Source organism: Ambystoma mexicanum, chromosome 13, assembly GCF_040938575.1.
Source record: "Ambystoma mexicanum isolate Mex_15411 chromosome 13, UKY_AmexF1_1, whole genome shotgun sequence".
Lineage (NCBI taxonomy): Eukaryota > Metazoa > Chordata > Amphibia > Caudata > Ambystomatidae > Ambystoma > Ambystoma mexicanum.
This window is the reverse complement of record NC_090938.1, coordinates 832683143-832708618: the sequence shown is the minus strand read 5'-3', so window position 1 is coordinate 832708618 and position 25476 is coordinate 832683143. Positions and strand designations below refer to the sequence as shown.

At 46.3% G+C, this 25476-nt stretch overlaps 1 protein-coding gene across 1 annotated transcript in view; it reads left to right on the top strand.

Annotated features, from left to right (window-relative positions):
* The first annotated feature begins 758 nt into the window (after positions 1-758).
* The window catches only part of C13H6orf136 (chromosome 13 C6orf136 homolog), a 201843-nt gene continuing 177125 nt past the window's right edge, over positions 759-25476 (top strand). Inside the window, exons 1-2 of the mRNA XM_069635325.1 lie at positions 759-945; positions 12712-13506. Of these exons, the coding sequence (XP_069491426.1) occupies positions 820-945; positions 12712-13506 (921 nt within the window). The 5' untranslated portion in view covers positions 759-819. The remainder of the gene's footprint in view (positions 946-12711; positions 13507-25476) is intronic.

Here is a 25476-nt window from a genome sequence, read left to right as displayed (position 1 = left end):
TTTATGTCGTAGTGCAAGCATGAAGAGTATAGCAAAGTGCTCCGACCACAATACCCAGATTTGATTATCCACAGAGACATTGCTTTGCCATCCACCACTCAGAGCATGATCAGAGTTTTCACTGGCATCCCAGGGGTCATCAAAGTCTGTATGTGTGAGCATGATGTGTGAGGGTTACACCAGCACTGCCTGCCATGATATAGGATGCAGGCTCAGTGGGAGGAGCCCGCATTTATCACTACCCGTCCTAAGATGGCGCCCGCTCGAATCCATGACGATGAATGTCCCATTCCAACATGGTTACTACGCCCCCGTCCTTCCAAGGACGTCTCTTGCCTTTAGTGTTTCTTTTTAAGAGGGCTTTGCCGACTGGCCGAGGTCTTCAGCCGACATTTCGGAGGCCATCTTAGAGCGCTAGTAAACCCTCACCTGCCTCGCAAGCATATACAAAACGAAACATACGTGAAGATTTTTCTCTATTTTTGCCCAGCATTCCGCAGGTGTTTGAAGTGGGAATAAAGTATCAAAATGTAATTTGATATACAAATACCAATATTGTACAGATATAACCCCCCATTATTCCCAAGGCCGCTCTCCTTGCATGATTGTTAATTATCCCGCCTTATATCTCGCGCATTCGCCCCGTTTCTCGACCTGTCTGCTCCCCTCGTGGGCTCGGGCTCCGCTCCAAGATGGCGCGGGTGTTGGCGGGCGCGGCTTGGGGGCTCGTGCCGGGCCTGCGTCGTGACGTCAGCCGCACAGGCGCCCGTTGGTGCATCTCCTGCTGCTGCTGGTGCTGCTGCCGGCTGAGGGAGGCGGATGGCGGGGAGCTGCGTTTACCGGCGGGGGAGCCAGGGGGTGGCGCGCAGCCTCGGGGGAGCTCTGGCCGCACGCAGGGCTGCGGCTCCCCGCTGGCAAGAGGACGACGAGGAGCCGCGGGGGCAGGTGAGAGCAGCACCGGGCAGAAAGGTCACTCCTGGGGGCGGCTAGAAGGGCACGTGATGCCAATGTGACCCCCAATGAAGTGGTGCAGCCCCGGGGGGGGGGGGGGGGTGTCACCATTGGAGACTATGGGGGACAGTCTCCTGCAAGTGCTCCGCACTGGAGTCTGCAGTGCCGTGCAAGTGTTTCCTTTGCAGTCCATGGTTTAGGAATTCCTCTGGGAGTCTATGGTGCTGTGCCACTGTTGGTGCATGTATTTCCTGTTGGAGTCTATGGTGCTGTGCCACTGTTGGTGCATGTATTTCCTGTTGGAGTCTATGGTGCCGTGCCACTGTTGGTGCATGTATTCCCTGTTGGAGTCTATGGTGCCGTGCCACTGTTGGTGCATGTATTCCCTGTTGCAGTCTATGGTGCCGTGCCACTGTTGGTGCATGTATTCCCTGTTGCAGTCTATGGTGCCGTGCCACTGTTGCTGCATGTATTTCCTGTTGCAGTCTATGGTGCCGCGCCACTGTTGGTGCATGTATTTCCTGTTGCAGTCTATGGTGCCGCGCCACTGTTGGTGCATGTATTTCCTGTTGCAGTCTATGGTGCCGCGCCACTGTTGGTGCAGTTATTTACCGTTGGAGTCTATGGTGCCGCGCCACTGTTGGTGCAGTTATTTAGCGTTGGAGTCATTGGTGCATGCATTTCCCTATTAGAGTCCACGGCGCAGTACTACTTTTGGTGTAGGTATTCCCCATTGCAGTTCATGGTGCCGTTATTTCCCATTGGTTTTAGGGATTCTGATCTTTCCTCTTGGAGTCCATGATGCACAGCCTTCTTTGTGAGTGCAGTCCAGTCATTGGTGCTGAATCACTTTTGGTAGGATGATTTCCAGTTCGAATCTATGGATGTCTTGGTGCAGGTAATATGGGGGATGAGATCCAACAAAATGTAGGAAGCTCCTATGGTCCAAAACTTCACCAAGCTCCTATGGTCCAAAAGTTGAATTACCCACCCACAACAAAGATCACATCCTTAATTGGATAGCAGAACATCATTGCGAAGTAAATGTTACGGATTCTGTACCGCAGATCTGGACTGACCACCACCTGCTATTATTCACATGACAACCAACCGGGCCACTGCCCCGTCCTCACCCGTCCCACCTCGGCCAATGAGAAATAAAAAACTAATGACAGCAGAAAATCTGATGCCTGTTATAATACCTAAATTGAACTCCCTACCTGACAGCATGGACCCTAATCTGTTAGTTGAACATTATAATGCAGCCATGACCTCAGCCCTGGATCACATAGCCCCGCTCAAACTAAGAAATAGCAAACCAAAAAAACACCTCCATTCTTGGTTCACGCCCCATCTAAAAAATCTCAGGCTAGCCAAAAGAAAACTTGAAACTATTTGGAGACTTTCCCCATCAGTCAAAAATAAACTCAACCTCTCCAAAGCCTCCTCCCAATACAAGAAAGAAATACTATTAGCCAAACAAGAAACCTACAATACTAGAATATCCAACTCAAAATCTAGTGTCAAAGAACTGTTCAGCATTCTGAAAGAATTAGAAACACCCATTGTACCCCAAGAAAACTGTACCAAGGATAAAAAATGGTGCTCTAGCATACAACTTGCTTTAACAAACAAAGTAGCAAATCTACAAACCAAAATTGTCATCAAGAAGGCATCGCTAACACCACACATCCCTCAGAGCTCAGCGCCACCGCCACAGCCTAAGTTGGGAGCCCGATTCTGCTTTTCTAAGGTATCGATCATAGAGGTAGAAAAAGTCATCCTGGGACTTGAACCGTCCAACTGCAAAGGCGACCAATGCCCAGCACAACTCATCAAGGATGCTGCGAGAGAACTATCGCCATTTATTACCAAGCGAAAAAACTCCTCCTTTACCTCAGGTTCAGTACCGATCAACCTAAAAGAGTCCTGGGTACTGCCACTACTAAAGAAGCAAACCCTTGACCCTGCCATTCCCACTAACTTCAGGCCCATCATGACTGTGCCCTTTCTTCTAAACATTTTAGATAAAATAGCTTACCTGCAAATTCAAAACTTCCTAGAGTCTAACCACCTACTTGGAACCCGTCAATCAGGATTCCGCCCGCAACATGGGACTGAGACAGCGTTAATAGACCTCAAGGCCCAAATAGACGATTGCAGAGACAATGGCCAAGCGGCCTTACTTCTCCTCCTGGACCTATCAGCGGCATTCGACTTAGTGGATCACACAGTCCTCTGTAGTCACCTCGACTCGGCAGCCCACTTCTCAAAAGAGGCCATAATTTGGATCAAGTCATTCCTGAGTAATCGGACCATGAGAGTCTTCGCTCCATCAGCCTCAGCAGATCCAATTCCCATAACATGCAGAGTGCCACAAGGGTCTTGTGTCACCCACACTGTACAATGTCTTCACAAAGCCTCTCTTCGATGAAATGGATCATCTGGGTATCGCCTACACCAACTACGCAGACGATACCCAGATCCTCCTCCCGCTCTCAGGTGACTACGCCAAGGACCTGGCCCTAGTGAACAGGATCTATAGTATCGTTCAGGCATGGATGGCCACACACGGCTTATGCCTGAACGATGATAAAACTGAGCTTATCATCCTGGGCACCACTACCTATATATCCAAACTCGGCCCTGATTACGACAACTTCATTATCGATGGGAACAACATAAAAGTAGCTCACAAGTAAAAACCTTAGGATTTTACCTAGACGCCACCATGAACTTTACCAAACAAGTTAACTCTCTAGCCTCTGCCACAGCATACACATGCAAACTTATCAGAGCGAGCAAACAATCCTCTCCACAGATAGTTGCATTACACTTGCCAGAGCCTTGATACTATCCAAATTAGACTATTGTAATGGACTGTACATTGGAGTAAATAAACAGACCATCCACAAAATTCAAGTGCTCCAGAACAATGCCTTGAGAGCAGCACTCAAGATTAATAGAAATTAGCATATCCTCTACAAGAAGAGAATACAAATGGCTCTCCACCATAGACAAAATTCATCTCAAAATCGCTTCCCTCGCCCACAAATGTATCAATAACAAAGCTCCACCTTACCTCATGGATAGATTACGCAAAAGGACTTCTTCCAGACCTACCAGAATAGCCAATGCAAACTGCCTCCAAGTTCCGCGTTCCAAACTTGCCACCATAGGAGGAAATAGCTTCCCGGTCAAGGCTGCGCAGTTATGGAACTCCCTCCCCCATGACGTCAGAGAACCTCAGCCTTTCGCAAAATTTAGACAAAACCTCACTAGGTGGCTGAGAGCCAATGACATCTAACTATTCCACGTGTCACATTGTACATAACTGTAAATAACTATATATTACGTGAACAGGACCAGGAAGGAGCATGCTCCATGCTCCCCTGTCCTTGATTTCTCCCTGTTCATATCTGCTTACTGTAATATTGCTGATGTCTCCGTTTCCTTGTACTTGCAATTAGCCGAGCATATCTGTAACCAAGCTCAGTGCATCTGTACTTTCATCTGATTTCTATGTATCTGTAACTAAGTTGAGCATATCCTTGTCTGTTTGCGCCCTGATACTCCAGGGTATGGCGCGCCATACAAATAATAAACTAAACCATAAACCATAGATTTGATAACTTTGGTTGGACTGTGCTGCAACACATTATTTACACCACTGGAAGAAACGTGGACATGGAATTGCCAAAAAGAGAACAGAAACCAATTTATCGTCAACAACCTGCACAATGGCCTTAATGAAGGGGTCGAATGGCACAAAGTCACCCGAGTTACACAGACATAGTTCCCATGCTGGGTGATTACAAATGGATAGAGTAGAGGAGCAATGTATCAGCTAAACACTGAATTTTATGACCCGTGGGCTTGTGTATTCAGAAAAGCACTAAAAACCAAACTATTCAATTAGACTTGCTTCACTGTGTTGTCTCCAACAATGTTCCAATGTAACCTCAGAACACTCTTTTGTACACTGCTGTCAATTGCTTTCACAGACTATTCTGTAACATGCCTTAACCTTCTTGTAAGTAAATATTCTGTAACAGCGCCACAATGCCTCTGGGCGCTTTATAAATCTAAATAAAGTACAGAGATGCGAGATTAGTAAGATATCTGCACACTTAAGATTGACAGGGTGAATATATGCACTGATGGCTTATTACGGACAAGTGCGTCTGTATTAGAACTTCAACTTAGTTATTCCAAGATGGTGCACAGAGTAAGGCGTGTTACATATGCCAGTTTACATTGTAGTGCCTAAGCAATATCCAGCGCTTTTGGATCCTTGGAAGTAACGGGATTGCCAAACTGAATGGGGCAGACGCACCACGGAAAGGTAATAGTTTCGGGGTGTTGATTTTTGGAAGCAAGGCAAAGTTTAACCCCTTAACTGCTGATGGTGTCGCTCCCAGTGCTGAGCCCTTTTTTTGTATATTTCGGTATGTCACACTCAATCACTTGTAACTGTTTTGTTACAAGTGATATCCCAGTCAAATTTGCACCCTTTTCTTCCCACGTGTAGGTTGTCAGAATGCCACCAAAGATTAGTCGTTTGCTGTAGAGGGGTGTCAGAAAGTAACAAAAAAGGGACCACATTTGTTTTTTTCTTCAGAAAATGCCAATTAAATGATGTGCAAAGAAGCCCGTGTTTTTTTTTCTTTTCTTGTAAGAGTTAGGAACAAATGGTTGCAGTTCTGAATTTGCCATTTTCCAAAATCGGGCATGCTTGAATGGAAGAGGAGGGTAGGAAAGCTCAATGGTAACACAGAAATTGACATTTTATTTAGAAAGGCATACATTTCTGAAAAGTAGACAATTCTAAGTTCAGGAAAGGGTTGTTTGCGCAGGTCAGGCAACAGCTATGTACCTAAAATTCCCATAGGTTGGGGGAAAAAATTGGAAAAGTGACACCAAAAAGTATGTGCTGGACATGTTTACACTTGTAAGGTAAGGGCTTCTGTGAATATTGAGAAAGGCAATGCACCGCTACGTTCCCCCGACTCTTTTTGTTAGGCAATCACAGAGCCAAAAACGGAGCCATGGTATGCATGATTGTTATGCTAATGGTCTAAACAGATGTACTTAGCATGTGAAAATAAGGAAAAAGAATGTGGTGAAGAATAGCAAGCATGCATTTATTGAAAGGGCACAGGCAGACCTTCTGAAGGATAGGTCTCTCTCACCCTCCCTTCTTAACCCAGCTCATTGCCACTGAGACTGGCGGCCGGCCCCTCCTCTGTCCAACAGGGTCAGACCTTCAAGTTTGTTATGTTAACTGTATTTGTTACAGCGAACGTTTGCCGAAGGCATCACGGCACTGGAGAAATAAGGAAATATTTCTGAATTACTGTTTCTAAAAGAACAGTCTTCAGTTTCTGACGGTAAGCAAAGTGGTCGGTGAACTCCCGCAAAGAAAGAGGCAGGTCATTCCACGCTTTGGCTGCTGCAACCGAGAAGTCACGTCCACCTTTCCGGGCTAATCTGAAACTGGGCACTTCTACCCGGAGAGTAGCCTGTGATCGGAGAGCGCAAGTGGGCATGTATCGGACAAACTTGGCTTGCAAGAATTCTGCTCCAACGCCATAAAAGGCCCGGTGCACTATGCACATAGACTTGAACACAATCTGATGTGCGACGAGGAGCCAATGCAATTGCTTCAGGCGAGGGGTCATATGGGCTCCGAAAGGGGGGCGGAGAATAGATCTCGCCGCGGCATTCTGAAGTAACTGTAGGCGCCCAGTCAGGTAGCCGAGTTGAGCCAGATAGGGTGAATTACAATAGTCCAATACACTTGGGACCAAGGCAGCAACCACCAGAGCTTGACTGGCTGTAGGGATAAAAGGGAGGACCTTCCGAAGAACACAGAGCTTGAAATGGCTGGTTTTACAGACCGCAGTGACCTGTTCATCCATGGCCAGGGTGGCAGAGATCCTCACCCCCAAGGTTCCTGACTGACTGAACCGGTGTGGGGAAGGGGCCCAAGGATGTAGGCCAGAACTCAGCCGCCCAGAACAGTTCAAGAGATGGATGACATTGAACTGGTTAAAGCTACTCCATGTGCCCGGTTACTCAAGGTATTTTCTTAGCCGGTTGGCCGTTTCAGCTTTAGTCCGGTCCAGACGGACCTGTATCTGGGTATTGTCCGCATAAGAGTAGAAACAAAACCCATGTGACTGAATGAGGAGCAGAAGATATCTTATATAAATGTTAATTAATATAGGGAACAGTGCTGAGCCCTGAGGAACCCCACAGAAAAGAGGGGCCATGGCAGAGCAAAAAGGAGGGAGATGCACAGATTGGGAGCGGTCTGCCAGAAAAGATATGAACCAGTCTAGGACTTGGCCAGAGAGGCTGGCCTCGGAGAGCCGGGAGACAAGAAGGGAGTAGTCGACAGTGTTGAAAGCAGCCGACAGACCTAATAGAAGGACTGCTCCGACACCACCCTGATCTACCAAGCACATCAGGTCGTCCATCACTGAATTCAAGACATGTTCTGTGCCTCTACCAGGCCGAAAACCCGATTGAAATGGTTCAAGATACTGGGAGGATTCCAAAAATGTAGATAACATGGGAGATACTAATGCCTCTAGGACAGGGGTGCACAACTGATTTTGACAGAGGGCCGGAAGTACCTTACATGATGGCTATAGTGGGCCGAAAAGTAAATGTGGGTGGGGCGTGGCGTGGCAGGAGACTTTTTCAACCCCCCAATTTGTATTAAACACTATGCCCCATGGCTCCCACCCCTTAACCAAACACTCTGCCCCAAGGCACCCACCCCTCAAGCAAACACTATGCCCCGTGCCACCAAGCATGCACCATGCATACATACTCATACAGACCCAACCCCCCCACCCCTGCATACAAACTAACAAGTATACACCATGCACACATACAGACCTGAACCCCCCCCCCCCCCCCCCCCCCCCTACCCCCACATCTCAACATACACTGAACTTGCACACAAACACATTCAGGCAGACCCGACACCCCCCCCCCGCCCCCCCTCCGCATCTCAACACACAATCCACTTGCACACAAACACATTCAGGCAAACCCGACACACACCCCACCCCTGCATCTCAAAATACACTGCAGACATACAAATACAAACACACCCATCCACACCTGACACACACCCCCACCTCTGCATCTCAACATACATACAAAAACAAAAAACACAGTCAGGACAGACCCGAGATAGACACACACACAAACATACAGCCCCTCCACCATGTACTTACCCAGACGTGCTGGAACGCTGGCGAGGCTTCTGGCACTACCCAAATTGTTTTAGGTTGGGTGTACCTCTACATCTGTAGAAGTATACCCAACCCAAAACGATTTTTAGAAATTGAGGGACAGATGCAAAGCAAGAGCCTCTTGCTTTGCATCTGTCCCACAATTTGTAAACATTGTTTTTCCCCGGCTTTTACCCGGGCCGCCAGAGAGACACAGTATGGATGGAACAAAGGGCCATCCATACTGCGTCTCTTCTCTCTGGCTGGGGGGCTCAGCCCTGACTTCATTCTGCTGGGGGGGGGGGGCCTGGCCCCGCAGCCCCCCTGCTCGGTGCCCCTGCCAAGGCAGATTAGGTCACCGAGCCCCAGCTTCCCTCGGTGAAGCTGGGGCTCGGTAAAGCCTGGTAGGACGGGATCCAGCACTAGATGAATCATGGGGTGGGGGGCAAGCTGCCATGCTGCTGCCCGCCCACCCGGCTGTCGTCCACAAAGCATTTTTTTTTTTTTAGCTCACCGGGTGGGCGGGCGAGCTGCAGGGCAGAGGGAAGACGTGCAGGCAGGCATGGGGGATGACTTCTTGTGTGGCTGGCGTGGTAAGGCTGAAATGCCTTCCGGCATCAAGCCTTATTGGGCACGCCAGCCACACTGCTGGCCCCCCCATTGGTGCAGCATACACACACTACGTGACTCACAGGAGTCCCGTAGTGTGTGCTGACTGAGCCAATGAGGGGCAGTCTTTTTCACGGCCCGGCAAGGAAAACAAAGACTTCCTTGGTGGAGGGCGACCATTGCTGCTTGTGGGACGCCTTCCATTGGGAAAGTCTTCAACCCTGCCGGGCTGCATCCAGCAGCATCACGGGCCCCACTTGGCCCGCGGGCTGTATGTTGTGCACCAATGCTCTAGGACTTTCATCGGGAATGGCAGAAGCGAGATGGGGCAATAGTTGGCCAGCACTTCCGGATCCAAGGAGGGCTTCTTAAGCAAAGGAATGACTAAGGTATAATTGAGTAAGCGCAGGATCACTCCCGTTGCAAATGAAGCATTAACTGCTGAGGTAATATGGTTAATAAGGTCAGCAGACGCCTCCTGTAAAAAAGCCAGGGGTATGGCATCTGCAGGGGATGCAGATTTCATTTTGTGAATGGCTGACGAAACATCCAAAATAGAGAAAAGGGGAAATGTAGACCAGGACCCTCTACCTGGAGGGGGTTTGACAGGAGCTGTGTTGGTTATAGATGTCATAGCCTGGATTTTTATGTTCTCCCCAATGGTAGCAATCTTTGTCACAAAGAAGGTGGAGAGGGAGTCAAATGGATCCTGAGAGGGTGGCACCACATCTCGTCTTCTCTTTGGCGTAGAGAGCGAATGAACTGGATCAAATAGGGCTTTAGGTTTATTAATGGCCCTCTCCAATGTGTGACCAAAATAAACTTTTTAGCATTCACCACTGCTTTGTGGTAGGCAGCGAGAGTGCTCCGAAAGAGGGTTTTGAGGTTAGAAGAGTAGCAGAGACGCCACTTTCTTTCAACCTACCTGCAGCCTAGTTTTTTTTCCCTAAATTCCTGCGAGACCCATGGTTCCGGGGGGCGGCAGTTTATAAGGAGCCCATGCGTCCGCAGTAGCTGTGAAGGAGGCTTCCAATGTGGTCAAGGAGCAGCTTGCCACAGTGAGTTTGTAAAGAGCTAATCAGCTCAAGATTGGACACCTCAAACCAACTGCGTTTACAAATTGCAGGCTTCATAACGGTGGGAGGAGGGACTTTGAGAGGAATGGAAAAGGGCACCATAAGGTGATCTGACCATATTATAGGAATAGGGGTGGCAGTGTCAACATAGGAAAGAGGAGCAAAAATAATATCTGTGTTGCTACATTTATGAGTAGGAGCATGAACCCCCGGAGGAGACCTAAGTCGGCCATAAAGCAGTGAAATTGGCGACCTGCATAGCCGTAGCTAAATTGGCAGGTAGATTAAAGTCACCAATAGTGATCAGGTCGGGGTATTTTGTTTGCAGCTCAAGCACCAGTGCTGGAAATTCAGCATAGAATGCAGTATCAACCCCTGGAGGTGATGGACCAGCAGGCCGATTTACCTGGAGGCTGATTTTTCCCTCCTCCCTTGCCCCCCCCACCAGGGAAGCAGCAAGAATATATACCCCTCCCTGGAAGGATTACTGGGAGGGGGGCTGGCCCACCGCCAGTCCCCTAATGCCCCCAAGTGTGCCTTTTTAGCACATGTTTTTTTTTTGTTGCCTTCCTTGGGCGCAAATGGTTGCAAAACTGCACCCATCTGCCTCCAAAGAAGGCAAAGCATATTGCCCTATTTTTGTTTTGGGTGGTGGTGGGGGGCTGTTTGGCCTTTTTGGGGCACCACCTAAATCAATGTCCTGGTGGTCGAGTGGTGATTGCTGGTCGAAGATCAAACAATCCTCAACCAGCAATCTGGGCTTGTTGGAAAGGAGAAAGTCTTCCCCATGCAAACTGGCAAAATATGCCCAAGCAGCACTAAAAACATGTCTCCTATATTTACTTTCGGCTTCGGCATGTAAATATAATTTCCTGATAACGTTGGCACGCACTGCCAACAGCATCGCGGCCGCCCCTCGACCCCCAAGGCACGGAAGGGGAAGTCCTCCCCTTTGTTGCCTTGGGGTGGGGGGGATCACTGCAGCAACGGGGCGGGGGGACATTCCCCCGCACCCGCAAAGGAACACACTGCTGAGGGCGAGATGCCTCTCAAAATCATCTTTACAGTTGATCTAACATCATTAATACAGCATCACAAATGACATCACAAGTCACATATCTCAAACCTTCTATAGAATTCATCATGACCTACAACTAATATAACGGCCTGTAGTACATAGCAAAATACACAAGCATTAACATGTTAAAATGACACCCTAAATCATCGAAAGAGCTACTCTCGGTACAATCACATTACAATTAAAACCATAATTTGTCAATAATACGCTTCAATAGTGCAATTATATGTCTCATTGCAGCAATACATATGGCGCCATTAGGTTACCATATAGCACCCAAAGTAAAATATTTGAGAAGCCTCAATAGCCCCACAGTTCACAAACAAGTGCTTTAACGTTTCACCTTCCAAAGCGCAGAAACGACACAGCCTTGCCTCTTTAGAAGCGCACTAAGGATAAACGTATTGAAGCCTTCATGTGTTTGCACGGATTATCTATTGACTACATGAATATTGGGTAACCATGTGTTATTAATGTTTCTTGGTGTGGGCAGATTCAAAAAGGCTAGAAGAAATATCAGCTGTAGATTAAGTGAATTTCAATGTTTAAGCTATGTGATGCTTCACATTAAAGGGTAGAGGTGGCACTGTTGATCAGAATGCCTTTGTTTTGTGCGGTGTTCCTTTGGTACTGACACTTGTGCCGTCCTCTCTGGATTTTTTGGTTACCATGAGCAGGTGCATGTGACATGCTATGCCCAATAAATGGAGATGGTACTTGAAACTATTTGGTGTACCTCACACTTTTGGGCCATAAGGTCCCTCCTTGTTTTTTTTGTTTTTTTTTGGGATTATAAATAACGGTGAAATTCCCTTGGGATGTGTTTTCATTGAGTTTTGTTCTCCTGAGGAAGGTTCTGTAATAATTACATAAAGAAACCGAAACATGTTGAGAAGGCAGTAAGCAACGTAGTCTTTCTGTTGTGACAATTTATTTGCATGGAAGGCAGGAAAAGGTGAATTGCATAGGAGATTTTTCAGTATATGCTAGTACACCATTTTCTATTTTGCTGTAATTTTTTGAATGCATGCTTTTTTTTAAAGACATTTAAAAAAAATATGCTAGCAATACTGTGATGTTTTTAATGTTTTGTACTAAGGATAAAATCACTATATAGTACTTGGACAGTTCATTGTCTAGCATGCCTACCTAGGCCTTGTTTAATTTAAAAAAGACCTGCGAGAAGTTACCTGTGGTAGTAAATGTATTTGTTTCACCAAAACATTACACCTCAGCATTAATAATGTGGGTCCTCTTTCAGTATATTGCATGAGATCCTATGTAGGCAAGTTTCCTACGTGATTGCATGGACACAGTATGGCGAGTCTGACCCCATGGACCTTTGAGGACGATTTGAACCGAGGATTCGGGTACTGGAGAACTAAGACTGTTTGTGAGCGTATGAGTAGTGCTGCGTATTTTGACCATGGGCTGCGATATGCATTGGGGACCTTTTTGATCTCTGTGGACATGGGCTGAGGCAGAATCCTTACTAACTAACAAGTTGGTGGTATCATAAGTTGCAAGCTTTGTGTGCGAGATGTTGCTGCTTGTTGGGGATAGTGGAGTGGGGCTGCCTGCGAACACCTAAAGCTGTATGCTGTAGTGCACGATTGGCCCGGTTTAGTACATTGCTGGCTGTGGCTTTTGTTCTATATACTCCCCTTGTTCATTTAGGATTTGCTGTGAACCTGAATTTGCTCTTTCAATCAGTTAATCTAATTCTGCCTTTCATGTATCCGTATAGGGCACTGGTGCTGCTCTCAATCCAGATGTGCGGCGGCTCAGCAGTGGACTCCAAACCACCCAACCTCCTGCTGCATTCTCCTTTTCATCCCCAGAGCACAGCACTATCCCCTTCGTCTGCACCTGCTACAGCCTGCGCCACAGATGGGCTCCGGAGCAAGACCTGCATGTGCAGTCCTTTACCCGCGTGATAGAGGAGAAGGTTAGTCTCTGCTTGCTGCTCAGCAGCCGTGGAGGGCATCAGAAGACCGTGGTCGAGGAGCCCCGCTCTGCTCTGGCCCATCTTGACCAAATGCTGGCAGAACAGGTGGCACGGGGCCTTTCGCTGCTGGGGCAAACTCGCAGCCGGGCTGTGCAAAAGAAGGCAAGTCTATGCTCTCCACTGGAGAGCATCGCTGGCTCAATCACCACCGTAGACGCTCAGCGACAAGATGACATTGCTGAGGGCCAGTGGAGCCTGCAAACAGAAGGTTTATATGTTTTGGAGGCCAGCAAGCTTTCAACCTGGCATCTTAACAGCGGTGGCACCCCAGTCTGGCATCTCAATGCCACTAATCTCTCTGCATGGCACCTCAACGGTGGGGACCTGGACTCCTTTCGCACTCTCTTCGACCACAGGTTCTGCAGAATGCCTTATCTGGCAGGGTTTTCCAGTTCAGACTATGGGTGTCTTTTGGATGGTTCCCTACTGGCATTTCAGACGAAGGACCGCACACAAGCTAGGAACTCACCTAACAAGAATGACCCTGAGATGGAAGAGCACCTGGCTGTAATGTACGAACGGCTGCGGCGTGAGGTAGGTTCGTCTGCCATAATACAAAAAAATGCCTAATTCTCAATATCTACTGCTTTATTTATTTGCAGACTACAGAAGGAAAGTTAAAGCTACTTCTCTGTAACCATCTGTCTCCGGTGAAGCATTGTATTCTCCCATACAGCACATTCTCCTTATTACCATCAAGGGGGACACGTTCCATAATACACGACCCACTTCATGGTTAGAGTGCCTGGGAATGGAATGCACCAGCTAGTTCCCTTCAGTTGTGGTTTGCATTTTTATCAAGATGTTGCCATGGTTTAATAATGCCTTGGTGGAAAGAATCTATCGGTTGTGCAAACTAGAAAAGGTACCTTTGGTCGGTCTTGCAATTGGGGTCTTCCAGTCTTCATCTAAGTTTCAGATTATATATATATATATATCAGCTTGACATGCAAAAGGGTTTTGCTTTCACATGGGCAGTCAAATGTTAAGAACATGCATAACAGCAAACTGGAAGTTTGTGGTAAATCATAAACCCAAGTGACCTTATACACAACTTCTATTAAGTGTGCATTTCTTAACGTGAAGAAAGTGCAGTGGATTTTTGAGCGTCACATTATTTAGTTTCTATTCTGGGACTTCTACTTTTTCATTCAGAATATGGCAAATTAAGCTACAATTATTTGTTCCCCTGTTGTTGGAAGTCATCGAAGTTAGTTGGGCCATCCAGAGTACAGGGGAATGAGTGGACCTTCTTTTCATGCCCTGTTTTGCTCGGTTGAGTAAATAGTCTGCCTTTTTATGGTTTCTTAGAGCTTAATGCTTTGCAACAGGGCTGGAGGGAACTAACTAAAGAGTAGGGCAAGGTTGCTTTGCTGCAGTGTTTGTGTGCAGCTCTGAAAGTGTAGACCTGTCGGTGCTGTGTACGTTTTAGATATTGTGAGAATTGTCTGGAGTAGTGGTTAATGTGCCCTTCACTTTGCTAATGTAAATTGTGTGGCTTTTAGTGGCGTTTGCCTAGCGGTATCCAAGGAGTGTGCACAGTGCTAGCTGTGCCTGTAGTGTTTAGGGGAATTGAATACAGACTCTTGTCTTCATGTGGTCTATGTCCTATTGTGTAATCTGTGTTTCAGTGGGGGAGTTGTGTGTTGAGATGTGTTGTCGGTTAGGGTAGGCGGTACACTGATTTTGAGGTGGGTATTGCTACCACCTGTTGCCTAACAGACCGGGCAACCTTTTCCACTTCGTAAACGACTCATCTCTCTGGTCTGTTGCATCTCTGGGACTGGGTTTGTCCCTCTTATCCTTGTGAGTTGCTCCGCTTGTTTATGGACTCCTGGAAAGTTCCCAGGGAAGACAAACTGAAGTAAAACACTTCGGTTTTGTGTGCTGTTCTTTGTCAAGAGTGTGCTTTGTAGCCCTGAATTGCCATACTTGCATAGTGCGTACATGCAATTAATTTCAGAACTGATTGGAGTATGCCTTCACAAGCTTCGCAAAGATGTGGGAACCACTGTAAAGAGAAACTCTTCTAAATAACCTGTTCTCTGCGTATGTTCCCACTAAGGACAGTCTACAACCACATTCTAGCTCACTGCACCCTTCACATAGGAGAAATACCAATTTGCATATCAGCCTGGTCCCATCCACAAGGGCATTCTAGCACCAAAATACTAGGCAGCTCTCCTCTGAGCAAGAGTACCAAAAGCAACCTCATCCCAATCTACTGAATCTCTCCACATTAGGAAACTTGTGACGTTGCTGTGTGCTGTGCTAGGAAAATCTATTCAGAATTTGAGAAGGTGTACAATTGAATGCAAGTCAATTTATGGCCATTTTATGACCTCGAACAGGGCTAGAAATTAGGATTGGATAAGCAGGAGCTATAAGCAGGTCCCACTGGGGAACGAGAGCTAGTACATAGCAAATCTTCAAAATAAAATGCAAGCGTATAATCGTATCCATTATTTATGATGCTTTAAATGCCACATAGATGTGTCCTAATGTTTGTGTCCCAAATGCAGAGTTTACTTCATTTCTTGTGTTTGTTTGGCATCAGTTGGGACTGGGGAGCAAATAAGTAGTGCCGGGTAACTGTTTTAAGCTAACCAGACTCTTTTAGGCTATACACAGAAGCTAAATGGCTCCCAGCTCCGCTTTATTATAAGGTCACACGAAATATCTATGGTGGGAAAAAGAAGTACAAAGTTACTTGAACAATTGAGGCACGGTGTAAATAAAAAAACAGTAATTGGTCTGTAAAGGCCGAACTCAATCCTCAGATCCAAAATGTAGGCCCCATAACTGGTGGCAGGCCCCATAACTGGTGGCAGGCCCCATGCATAGAAGCTTTCAGATGTAAATTTAGAGCGAGACCCCTGGCCAATATTACCACAGTAATGATGATGGGCTTCAGAATCCAAAGGTACCCAACAGCATTTAGTGCAGGCTTCTCCTGACCTTCTGCATATAGTATTGTACTCAACACATATGCCTATAACGCAGTATAGCCTTGGAGGTTGCACACAGGGGAACACAATGTCCAACTCAGCCAGGTGGTCTACCAAAGTCCAGGATATCTTATTTCCTTTTATTGTTTGCTTGTTAAGTGCTTATAAAGCAAGTAAAATACTGTTTCAAAGCGCCCACAGGGCGAAGGGAGGGAACAACGGAAGTGAAACACATTACAAAACAATATTTAAGAGCTTTAGTTTAGTTTAGTTTATTATTTGTATAGCGCCGCCTGGCCCTAGGGCATCCAGGCGCTTGCGATGAATACAACAAGAATAATGAATACAACAAGAATAATGCAGCAGAAATGTACAAGTCGATTACATATTTACAAATTTACAGTCTTGGTGCATGCTAGTGAGGTAGGGCTAGGCAGTTTCTTTGGATAGAAGCCAAGTTTTGGTGTTGTGTCTAAATCTGTGAAAGGACGGTTCTGATCTCAGCTCGAGTGGAAGTGAATTCCAAAGTTTGGAGGCAAGCACAGGGAAGCTGGAGCCACCTGCTTTTTGGAGCTTAAATCTTGGGATATTTAAGCAGTGTGTTTGAGCTGATCTGGTAGGGCGCGCTGGGGTGTGGTGCTTGAGGTTGTCAGATAGGTATCTGGGTGCTTGGTTAGCTAGGCATTTGTGTGTGAGTGAGATAGTTTTATATTCAATTCTTTGTGGTATGGATAGCCAATGGCAGGTGCGTCTGGCGTCCGAGATGTGTTCATGTTTGGGTATGTTCAGGGCTGCTCGCAAGGCGTTGTTTTGTATGACTTGTAGTTTGTTGATGTTTTTCTGACTGGTTCCCAAGTATAGCGCATTGCAGTAGTCAACTTTGGAAAGGACTAGCGCTCTGGCTAAGGTGATGCAGTTGGATGGTGAGAGGTAAGGTCTGCTGGCATTGATGAGTTTACAAGTGTAAGCAGTGGCTGATGAGATGGAATTGATCTGTCTTGTCAGTGTGAGGGAGGAGTCGTGGTAGATTCCTAGGGTTTTGACGCTGTTAGAGACGATGATGTTATTGCCGTCTATAGTGAATGCTTGATAGAGTTTGTCGAGTTTATTAAGTCTTGGTTGGGAACCTAGGAGAAGAAGCTCGGTCTTGTTGTCATTAAGGCATAGGCCATGCTTGGCCATCCATTCTTGGATAATGGAATAAATGTTGAGAGCAGTGAGGTCGGTGGAGTAGTCGCCTGTTAAAGGGATCAGTATTTGGGTGTCATCTGCGTAGTTGGTGTAGATGACACCCAAGCGGTCCAGTATGTCAAAGAGGGGTTTCGTGAATACATTGTATAGAGTGGGGGAGACGCAGGAGCCCTGGGGGACACCGCAAGTGACTGGGGCTGGGATGGCAGAGGCTGTGGGTGCGAAGACTCTCATGGATCTGTTAAGGAAGGAATGGATCCATGCGTTAGCGTTATCTGAAAATTTGGCTGCTGAGGATAGATGTTTGCAGAGGATGTCGTGGTTGACCAGGTCGAAGGCGGCCGATAAGTCAAGGAGGAGAAGGAGGGCTAGTTTACCATTGTCTTTAATGTTGTCCATCTGTGTCTTAAGGTCAATCGGGGCGGTCTCAGTGCCGTGTTTGGGGCGGAATCCTGATTGTCTGAGTCCTAGTAAGTTATTTTTCTCAAGGTGGTTCTGTATCTGGAGATAGGCAGCTCTGTCGAGGATTTTTAGTAGGAAGGGTACAGTCGTTATGGGTCTGTAGTTGGTGGGGACATTAGGGTCAAGGGTGGGCTTCTTAAGTAAAGGAAGAACCCAGGAGTCCTTGAGGATGTTGGGCACTATGTTGGAGGTGAAAGATGCGTTGATGAGGGAGGTGATGAAGGGAGCAAGTTGTTTGGCTGCATCTTTAATGATAGGGGCTGGGCAAGTGTCGCCTTGGCATTTGGACGGTTTAAGAGAGTAGATTATTTCTTCAACCTCTTTAATGGTGATGGTGGAAAACTCAGAGGTTATTGTCATCATTTTGGGGGGTGGTGTGGGTGTGTGTAGAGGGGGTGATGTTATCGGAGAGGGTGAGGCTTTCTTTCTTTGTCAGGATTTTGGCTTGTAGCGTGGCAATTTTGCCTAGGAGTGCTTCCTGGATGTTCGTGCACCAGTGGATGTCTTTGTTGCAAGTGTCTGGAATGGGGGAGGGTGATTCGAGTTCTCTCAGGATATTGAAGAGCTCTTTGGTATTAGATTTGGCGTTGCTGATTCTTTCATTGTACATGTTTTTTTTAGACTGGATGATGGCTGATTTATAGATGTTCGATGCCAGTGCGTAGGATGTCTTATTAATAGTGGATGGTGACTGTTTCCATGCTAATTCAGCTTGTCTTTTGGCTTTGCGGAGTGTTTTTAGTTTGGGGGTGAACCAGGAATTGAGGTGTGCTCGTGGTTTGGCTTTCCGAAGCTTGAGTGGTGCTATGGTGTTTATGGCCTTAAGGATAGTGCCTTAGGATAAGGATAGTGCCTAGATAAGGATAGTTTCTTCCCACTGCCTTAAGAGCAGTGGGAAGAAACAAAAGGGAAAAGGACGAACCTACTATGCCTTGTGAGTATTCAGAATGTGCAAGTGCAGCAAGGGTGAGGGCAGAATGGATAAGTGCTGGGGAGTCTGAGCTGATGGGTGAGCCACAGATGAAGCTACACGGCCTGGAGTCTATCTTGTAGACGGACAGTCCCAATTAAACTCCCAAGGAAGGAAAAGGGTAACGCACAGTGATGCAATGTATGTCCTATGCAGGAGTCTTATTTATTTATGCATTTGTATGGTGCTTTAGGCCCAAGGGTAAATGGGTGCTGGAGATAAACACATAAACCCCCACCCTCTCTCCCCCCCCGCCCCCCCCCCCCCAGAGTGGGGCAAAGACGACTCCAAAAAGGCAGATCAAAAACAAACTAGGCAAACATGAGGAAGTACAATAAAAGGGCAAATAGCTCGGAGAATAAAAACAATTAAAATCAGTAAAAACATAAAATTAGGTAGCATAGGGAGTAAAAATGGTGAAACTGAACATGATATAATTAAGATCATACTTCTATGTGAAATAAAGTTTAGAGCAGTTTCTTAAAGCGCGCAATTGAAACTTCAGGGAGCCCATTCCAGAGATCTGAAGCCAAAAAGTCGTGTTTTTCCGCTCTATCCAACTTAACATGTGGTGGAGACCGCAGATTACTATTGCACACGCCTGTATTGCTCAACACTCAATCTTCGCTTCACATAGGCAGGATTGTTGCCCAAAAGGCATTTGTGTGATGGTTGGCAGTCTAAATTTTAGGTGTGCCCTAAAATGGAAGCCAGTGAAGAGATTTCCTGGCTGCAGTAACGTGTTCTGTGTTTTAGGCCCACCACTGTCCTCGCAGCCTGATTCTGGACCACTAGAAGCTTAGACAGATTACCTTCAGAGGTGCCAATGAGCAGAATAATCCTGGCTCCTATTGCCAGTGTGGCAGTGTTGTCCTTTTAATTAAAAGGCAGAATCTTACCAAGCAGACTAAGATAGTAGGGTGGGGTAATAAAGTTTACCTGATCTTTCATAGTCGGAGTGGAATCCAAATAAACCCCAAGGGTTTTAACCTTGGGAAGTACCTCGATGGAGCAGCCTGCTACAGTGAACCTCTTGTAGGAGATGGAATGGTTATCCAATCTTTGCCGCGTACCAACCAGGAGAAACTTGGTCTTAGATTCATTAAGTGCTAGACAATTATAGGCCATCCATCTCTGGATAAGATCAAAGACTGTATTAATCCTGTCGGAGTCTTTCTCGTAATTACTTGAGAACATAAACCGAATGTGTGTCATCAGCATAATTGGAATATTGGACTCCTTCACTGTCATGCATATTTAAAGAGTGGTTTCAAATAAATATTAAAAAGGGTGGGTGAAAGGCACGACCACTGGGGGACGCCGCATTGAAGAACAATGGGATCGGCAGTCACCTGACAATTTACTTTAGCCTGTCTATTGGATAAAGATAAAATCCAAGAGGCAGCTGATTTGGATAAAGACTTCTGAGCAGACCTATTAAAAAACATTAAAATCCAGCAGTAACAACAATGAAACGTGTCCCTGATCCAAGTTCATAGACTGGTTGGCTTTCAGATCGAGGAGGGCCGTTTCTGTACCATGAAAGGCCCGAAAGCCAGATTTCTTGAACCCAAATGAGATTGGATTTGCAAGTAAGCTACACAATCTAAAATCTTAAAAAGAAACGGAACATTAGTGATGGGTCTAAAATTCATAGCAATGCTCGGATCAAGCAAAGTTTTTTTTTTTTCTCATTTTTTTCATTAAGGGCATAATCCAAGCCTTTTTGATAGTGGAACCAATGTAGTCTGAAGAGTTGTTAAACCCTGAGATGGCTGGGGCAAGGCTTGACTGACCCTTTTTTTATAACTTTAGACAGCTCGTAGGTTTCAGGCTATGTAATATCTTCTATATATCGCTATCAGTCACCTCTTTAAACTAAAAAAAGTGGCATAGCTGTAGTGATCGAAGGACGTGTTCACAGGTGCCATCGTAATGGCCTTTTTGCAGGCAGCTGACTTCAGATTTGATACTTTATCAAACATGGCCTGTTGTATTTTAGCACACCAGTCTTTACCCTTGACTACCTGATCCACTGGAAAAACATTTGGATTTTCTAACTCATTCAGGATTTTAAACGGCTCCTTTGAGTTGGAAGATGCATTGCAGATTCGACAATCAAAATGATCCTTTTTTTTGCCAGCACAAACGCTTTTCTTCTATTGACTAGAGGCAGTGCTAGAACTCTCTTTATCGCACACAAGAAGATATTTCTGCCACTGTCTATATGTTTTGCTCTGAGGACTCTCAAGACTTGTGTATACCATGCCCGTTGTGAATCCACAAGTGGAACAAATAGACCTGCCCTTGCCGAAGCAATACCTTCTAGTGCTGCGGTTAGGCAATCAAAGTAGCAATTGGCAAAAACATCAGGCATGGTAGAAGAGGGTCGTTTAATCAAGGGGTCTGTAAATGGTGCAACAGTTAGAGATGCGATTTTGTGCACACTGCGTTTTCCCTGACTGGTATATACTGTAGGTGTGAGATCGGAGACTGAGCGTGTAAAAAATAAGTGGTCAGATCAGGGACAAACCTGTTGCTCCACTGATAGATTCATAGTGCAAAGCCAGTCCAAGATATGGCCACCTTTTTGAGATTTGCATCGGCAAGTAATGGCTTGAAGCCCAAATTCCCCAGTTACTGATTCATGGTTAAGGCTAAACAATCAAGCTGATCATTGTACCACATGTTAATAAAGTCCCCGATAGTACATCTCGAGGCAGATGTCAACAGGGAGTCGTGCATGGAGGCTAATTGTTTTTAAAAAAAGACAGGGACGTCTGTACAAAAGAATAAAACTAAGTGCGAAGATTGATCAACAACTTCACCAACAGTGCTTCCAGACCCTCGATCTCCTCTGTTGCCATTGTGAAAATTCAGAGTAGCTTGGAAGATGATGGCAACCACCCCCACCAGTGGGCCTATTTTTACAAAGGATTTGATAGCCATCTGGTACTGCCAACATTTGATCCGGACCTGAAGTGTCCATTAACCAGGCTTAGTTAAAACGACAGTATCCAATCTTTCGTCTGATGAGATACATCTGTCTTATCTGGGCAAAGCGCCGGTATTGAGGTAGACACAATGAAGTCTCGGAGAGCCACCTTCAGGAGGGGCGTCGGCCAGAAGTGCCATTGCGTTCTGTACCTATATTCGGCATCTGACAGGAATTTGAGTTAGTAATGGAGGCCATGCCTCCGGAAATCTTTTCCTGCTGCACTGGTTCATGTCGGGGTTGCGTAAACACAGCTTCTAACTTGGGGATTTTACAGGATATGGCCTGGTTGAATCAATAAGGCTGGAAGATGTTTCTTTATCAACTAAAGCGGAACCATGACTTGCACCAACATGCATCGGGTTGCCTATCGCATCCACTGCCTTAGTGAGGCACTCGTACTGCACATGAGTGGATGTACTGCAGTTCTCAACTGAGGAAGGTGCTGGCAACAAAGCCAAGTCCATCTGTTTAGGTAGGATCAATTTACGTCGCTGAATCTGACAAGGGACCGTTAAAACCATATCTCAATAAAAAAAAGAAAATCAAACAAATGACAAGATGACAAGAAAAGGAACAAGAAAAATACCTGGAGCACAACAGCACAAGACCAGCAACAGACCAGCGGCGCCCTTACTGACGCGACGTTCCTGACAGCAACACAGGACCTGTAGTTCCAAGAGTGGCAGAAATAACACACAACGCTGTGTGTTGAAGAATTAAACATAGAGTTTGGCAACTCTACAATGCTAGCAATACTAATAAAGTTGAAAAGACACACTGTCCCACTCGGGCATGTAAGTGTTCCTGGTGGTCTGTTGTACAGATTTAAAAGTTCCTAGTTAACCTGTGGAAGATCCAGGGCTTGGTGAGGTACTCCAGGGACCTGGGGGAGGGGTGATGACTAGAAAGATGTCAGTCCAGGTGAGTACCTTGCGCTGTCACTTGTTTCCACAGGTACCAAGAAGAAGGCAATCGACCCCAGGGGAGACCAGTGGAGGCCCAGAAGAGATGAGTGGAGTGTTCGAAACCCAGTAGCCTAAAAGCAGAGTAGGATTCAGGCCCCAATGTTTTCCAATGAGGAAATTCAGTATAAGTGGGACCTGCAGAACCCAATGACCACAGACCACTGGCACCCCTGAGCGGGAATATCTGGCATAACCCATGGCTCAGCGGTAAGTACTTTGTGGTTGCCTCCAGAAATGTGTTCCCTAAAGGAGAAACATAGCAGTAACGGCTTTTTTAAAGGGCAAAAAGAAGGTTCTGGTCACTCTGGGATTGGCACCCAATGCCAATGATGACCCCACCAGCCTAAAAGAGCAAGCGCCGTCCTTCAGAGGAGTGGAGCCCACCAGAAGTAGAATCGATGACGGAGCTGGCTCCAGGAGGGCGGAGGAACCTGCAGAACCATGGCGGCTCTGCGGGCAAACTTATCCGCGCACCCAACAAAAATGGCCCCTGCAGCAAGTCCAAGTGATGGCGACCAGAGACTGCACAGGCAAGTAGATTTGGTGGTTTTGAGGAGTTCCAACACCTGGCGGCAGCTTTCAAAATAAAGGCTGTATGCAGTATAACGGCCTGGAAAACCGCCCTAGGAAGAGTGCCTTGCCCCAGCAGATGAGCGGGACAAGAATCTTGGGGAGGGCAACCAGCAGGCCAGGATCCAGGCCACTGCATACAGCCAGTATGGCCAGGAGAGGGCCTTAAAATGCAGAAACGGCATAAAATCCTCAGGCAGGCATGCAGACCTGCATATCCTCCAGATCCAGCAGCACCAAGCTCAGGAACAGGGCTTCACTGACTTATTCCTTCACTCGCAGGCCGTGGCTTCTGACAGTCCACCAATACCATTATGGGCTTTAAAACAAAGGTTTGGCTGGCCTCAAACACTAAGGCCCACCCTCATAGGAAGTGTAGTGCCTGTGCAGGGCCAGGAACTGGTCTAAACCAGTCCAAACCACAATGGAGGCTGCCACCTGGGGCTCATAAAGAGCCAGTGTGGCCAGAACGGCAATTTTAAAGCCGGCCTTGTGGTTTGCCTGAACAAAGGAAACATCCTAAACAAAATGGTAGTGTAGGACTTGGCCCTATTAGTACCCCAGTGGCTACCATAAAGGCACACTGGGCTACTAATGCTCTACATCGTCTTGCAGCCCTGTTGAAACTAAAATGAAATTAGTTGCCACCAGCCCCCTCCCCCAAAAACCAATGTACGTAAAATAGGGTGCCTGAGGGGCAACCCTGGGACTGGGCATCTTATGGGCTACCCCATAGCATATACCTGAGGTATAGAAAAGTGATGTAGTGGCAAGGGGACTTCAGCAGAAGTCCCTTTGACCACCAAAGTAAACTAAAACCCCACCAAAATGGAGAGGGGAAGCAAAAAGAGTAGGGGATCCCATAACTTGAGACTGCAGAACCCCAAAAAATGTAAATCAGCCCCAACATGGGGGAGCACAAGAAATCCAATAGATACCGGGTCCTCAGCAGTGCACAGGTGTTTTTTCCAACACGTTTTCATGATGCCTTTGCCACAAACATTTCTTTTCGGACTGGAGCTGCCAATATAGGTGTTGGGGCGTATTCTCAGAACCTTAGAGACCCCATCTCCTTTTCTGGACTTTACATTTTTATCCTGGAGAAGGTGAGACCTTTTTCCCACTCTCTCGTGTATTTTTCAATGATTTGAACACTGTTTCTTTTGGTTTTGGAGTCTGACAAACTCCAAAGGCAGCATCTTTTTACATTGTGACACACAGCACCTTCAATGCAGTGTTGCAGAGAAATCCTTTGGATTTCTGCTAAGGTTTAAATACCTTTTCTAACTACTGTTTCCAGTGAAATTGACTTTACTTACATTTTACTCTTTATAGACCCAGCACAATAGACCCAGCACACACTATCTTACCATGGGGTGCTGGAGTGGTTACTTAGTATCTTCTTTGCCTAGTTTCTCGTGTAACGTTTTTATGTTACCTTTTCTACAATGAATGGCTGGTGGCAGTGGTTTACATTTTCCTACCATTGTGTGTTTTTACTACGGACTGCGTTCGCAGCTGCAGTACAGCACCCATGTGTGCCCATTTTGTCAAAATGGCCCGGTCTTCTTTTTTCGCAATTTCTTGTTGTAAAGGTCCTCCTTGAGATTTACTCTACGCGCCAAACCAGGTTTGGTCCCTTGTTAGTTTTGTCTTTGGCGGGCTTCAGTGCTGAAACACGTGTCTGGCAGGGCAGGAAGCAAGGGAGGTTCCCGAAACTCCCAGTGCTTGGTCTCCTTGGTTACAGGAATTCACCCAAAGGGGATGGGTGGCTGGCTGTCTTTGGAGGACAAAACACAGAAGTTACACTTTCACACCCTTATTTGAATGGTAATATAATAGAAGATAAAGATGTGAATTTATAGAGTTTGAGGTGCAGGGGAGAAATACTCAGCCTTGGTATCTAGGCTGGAGAAGTACTAAGAAACATAGAGATCCAGATTTTTGGAAAACTGCGTCCCCTGCACACTTTCTAAATGGCCAAAAAATAGGCCCAATTGGTATTGTCAAGAGGCATTCTGTATGTAGTTAATGACTCGTATGGCTTCAATATTCAAAATGCAATCAATAAATGTTCGTCAAGAAATTCAATGACTCCTTTTCTTTAGAGAACCTCCTTTTTATTAACAATTTTTAGGTTGGCCCAACACGTTTCGAGTTTCAAATGCTCTTTTTCAGGGGCATCAATTTTCAACATCAGTTTCACAATCCATTCTAATATAGATCAAAGGTTTACCAACTTTGTTATTTGAAAAAAGGTTGTAGCATGAATCACAAGTAAACTTTTTTTGTTAATGGTCACAGATTTAGATGATAGACATCCCATCACAAATCTCACTGGGCACCCAATGGTGCAACATGATTTGTTTCCATAGAATGTGACAGAGTGTCCAGAAGGTG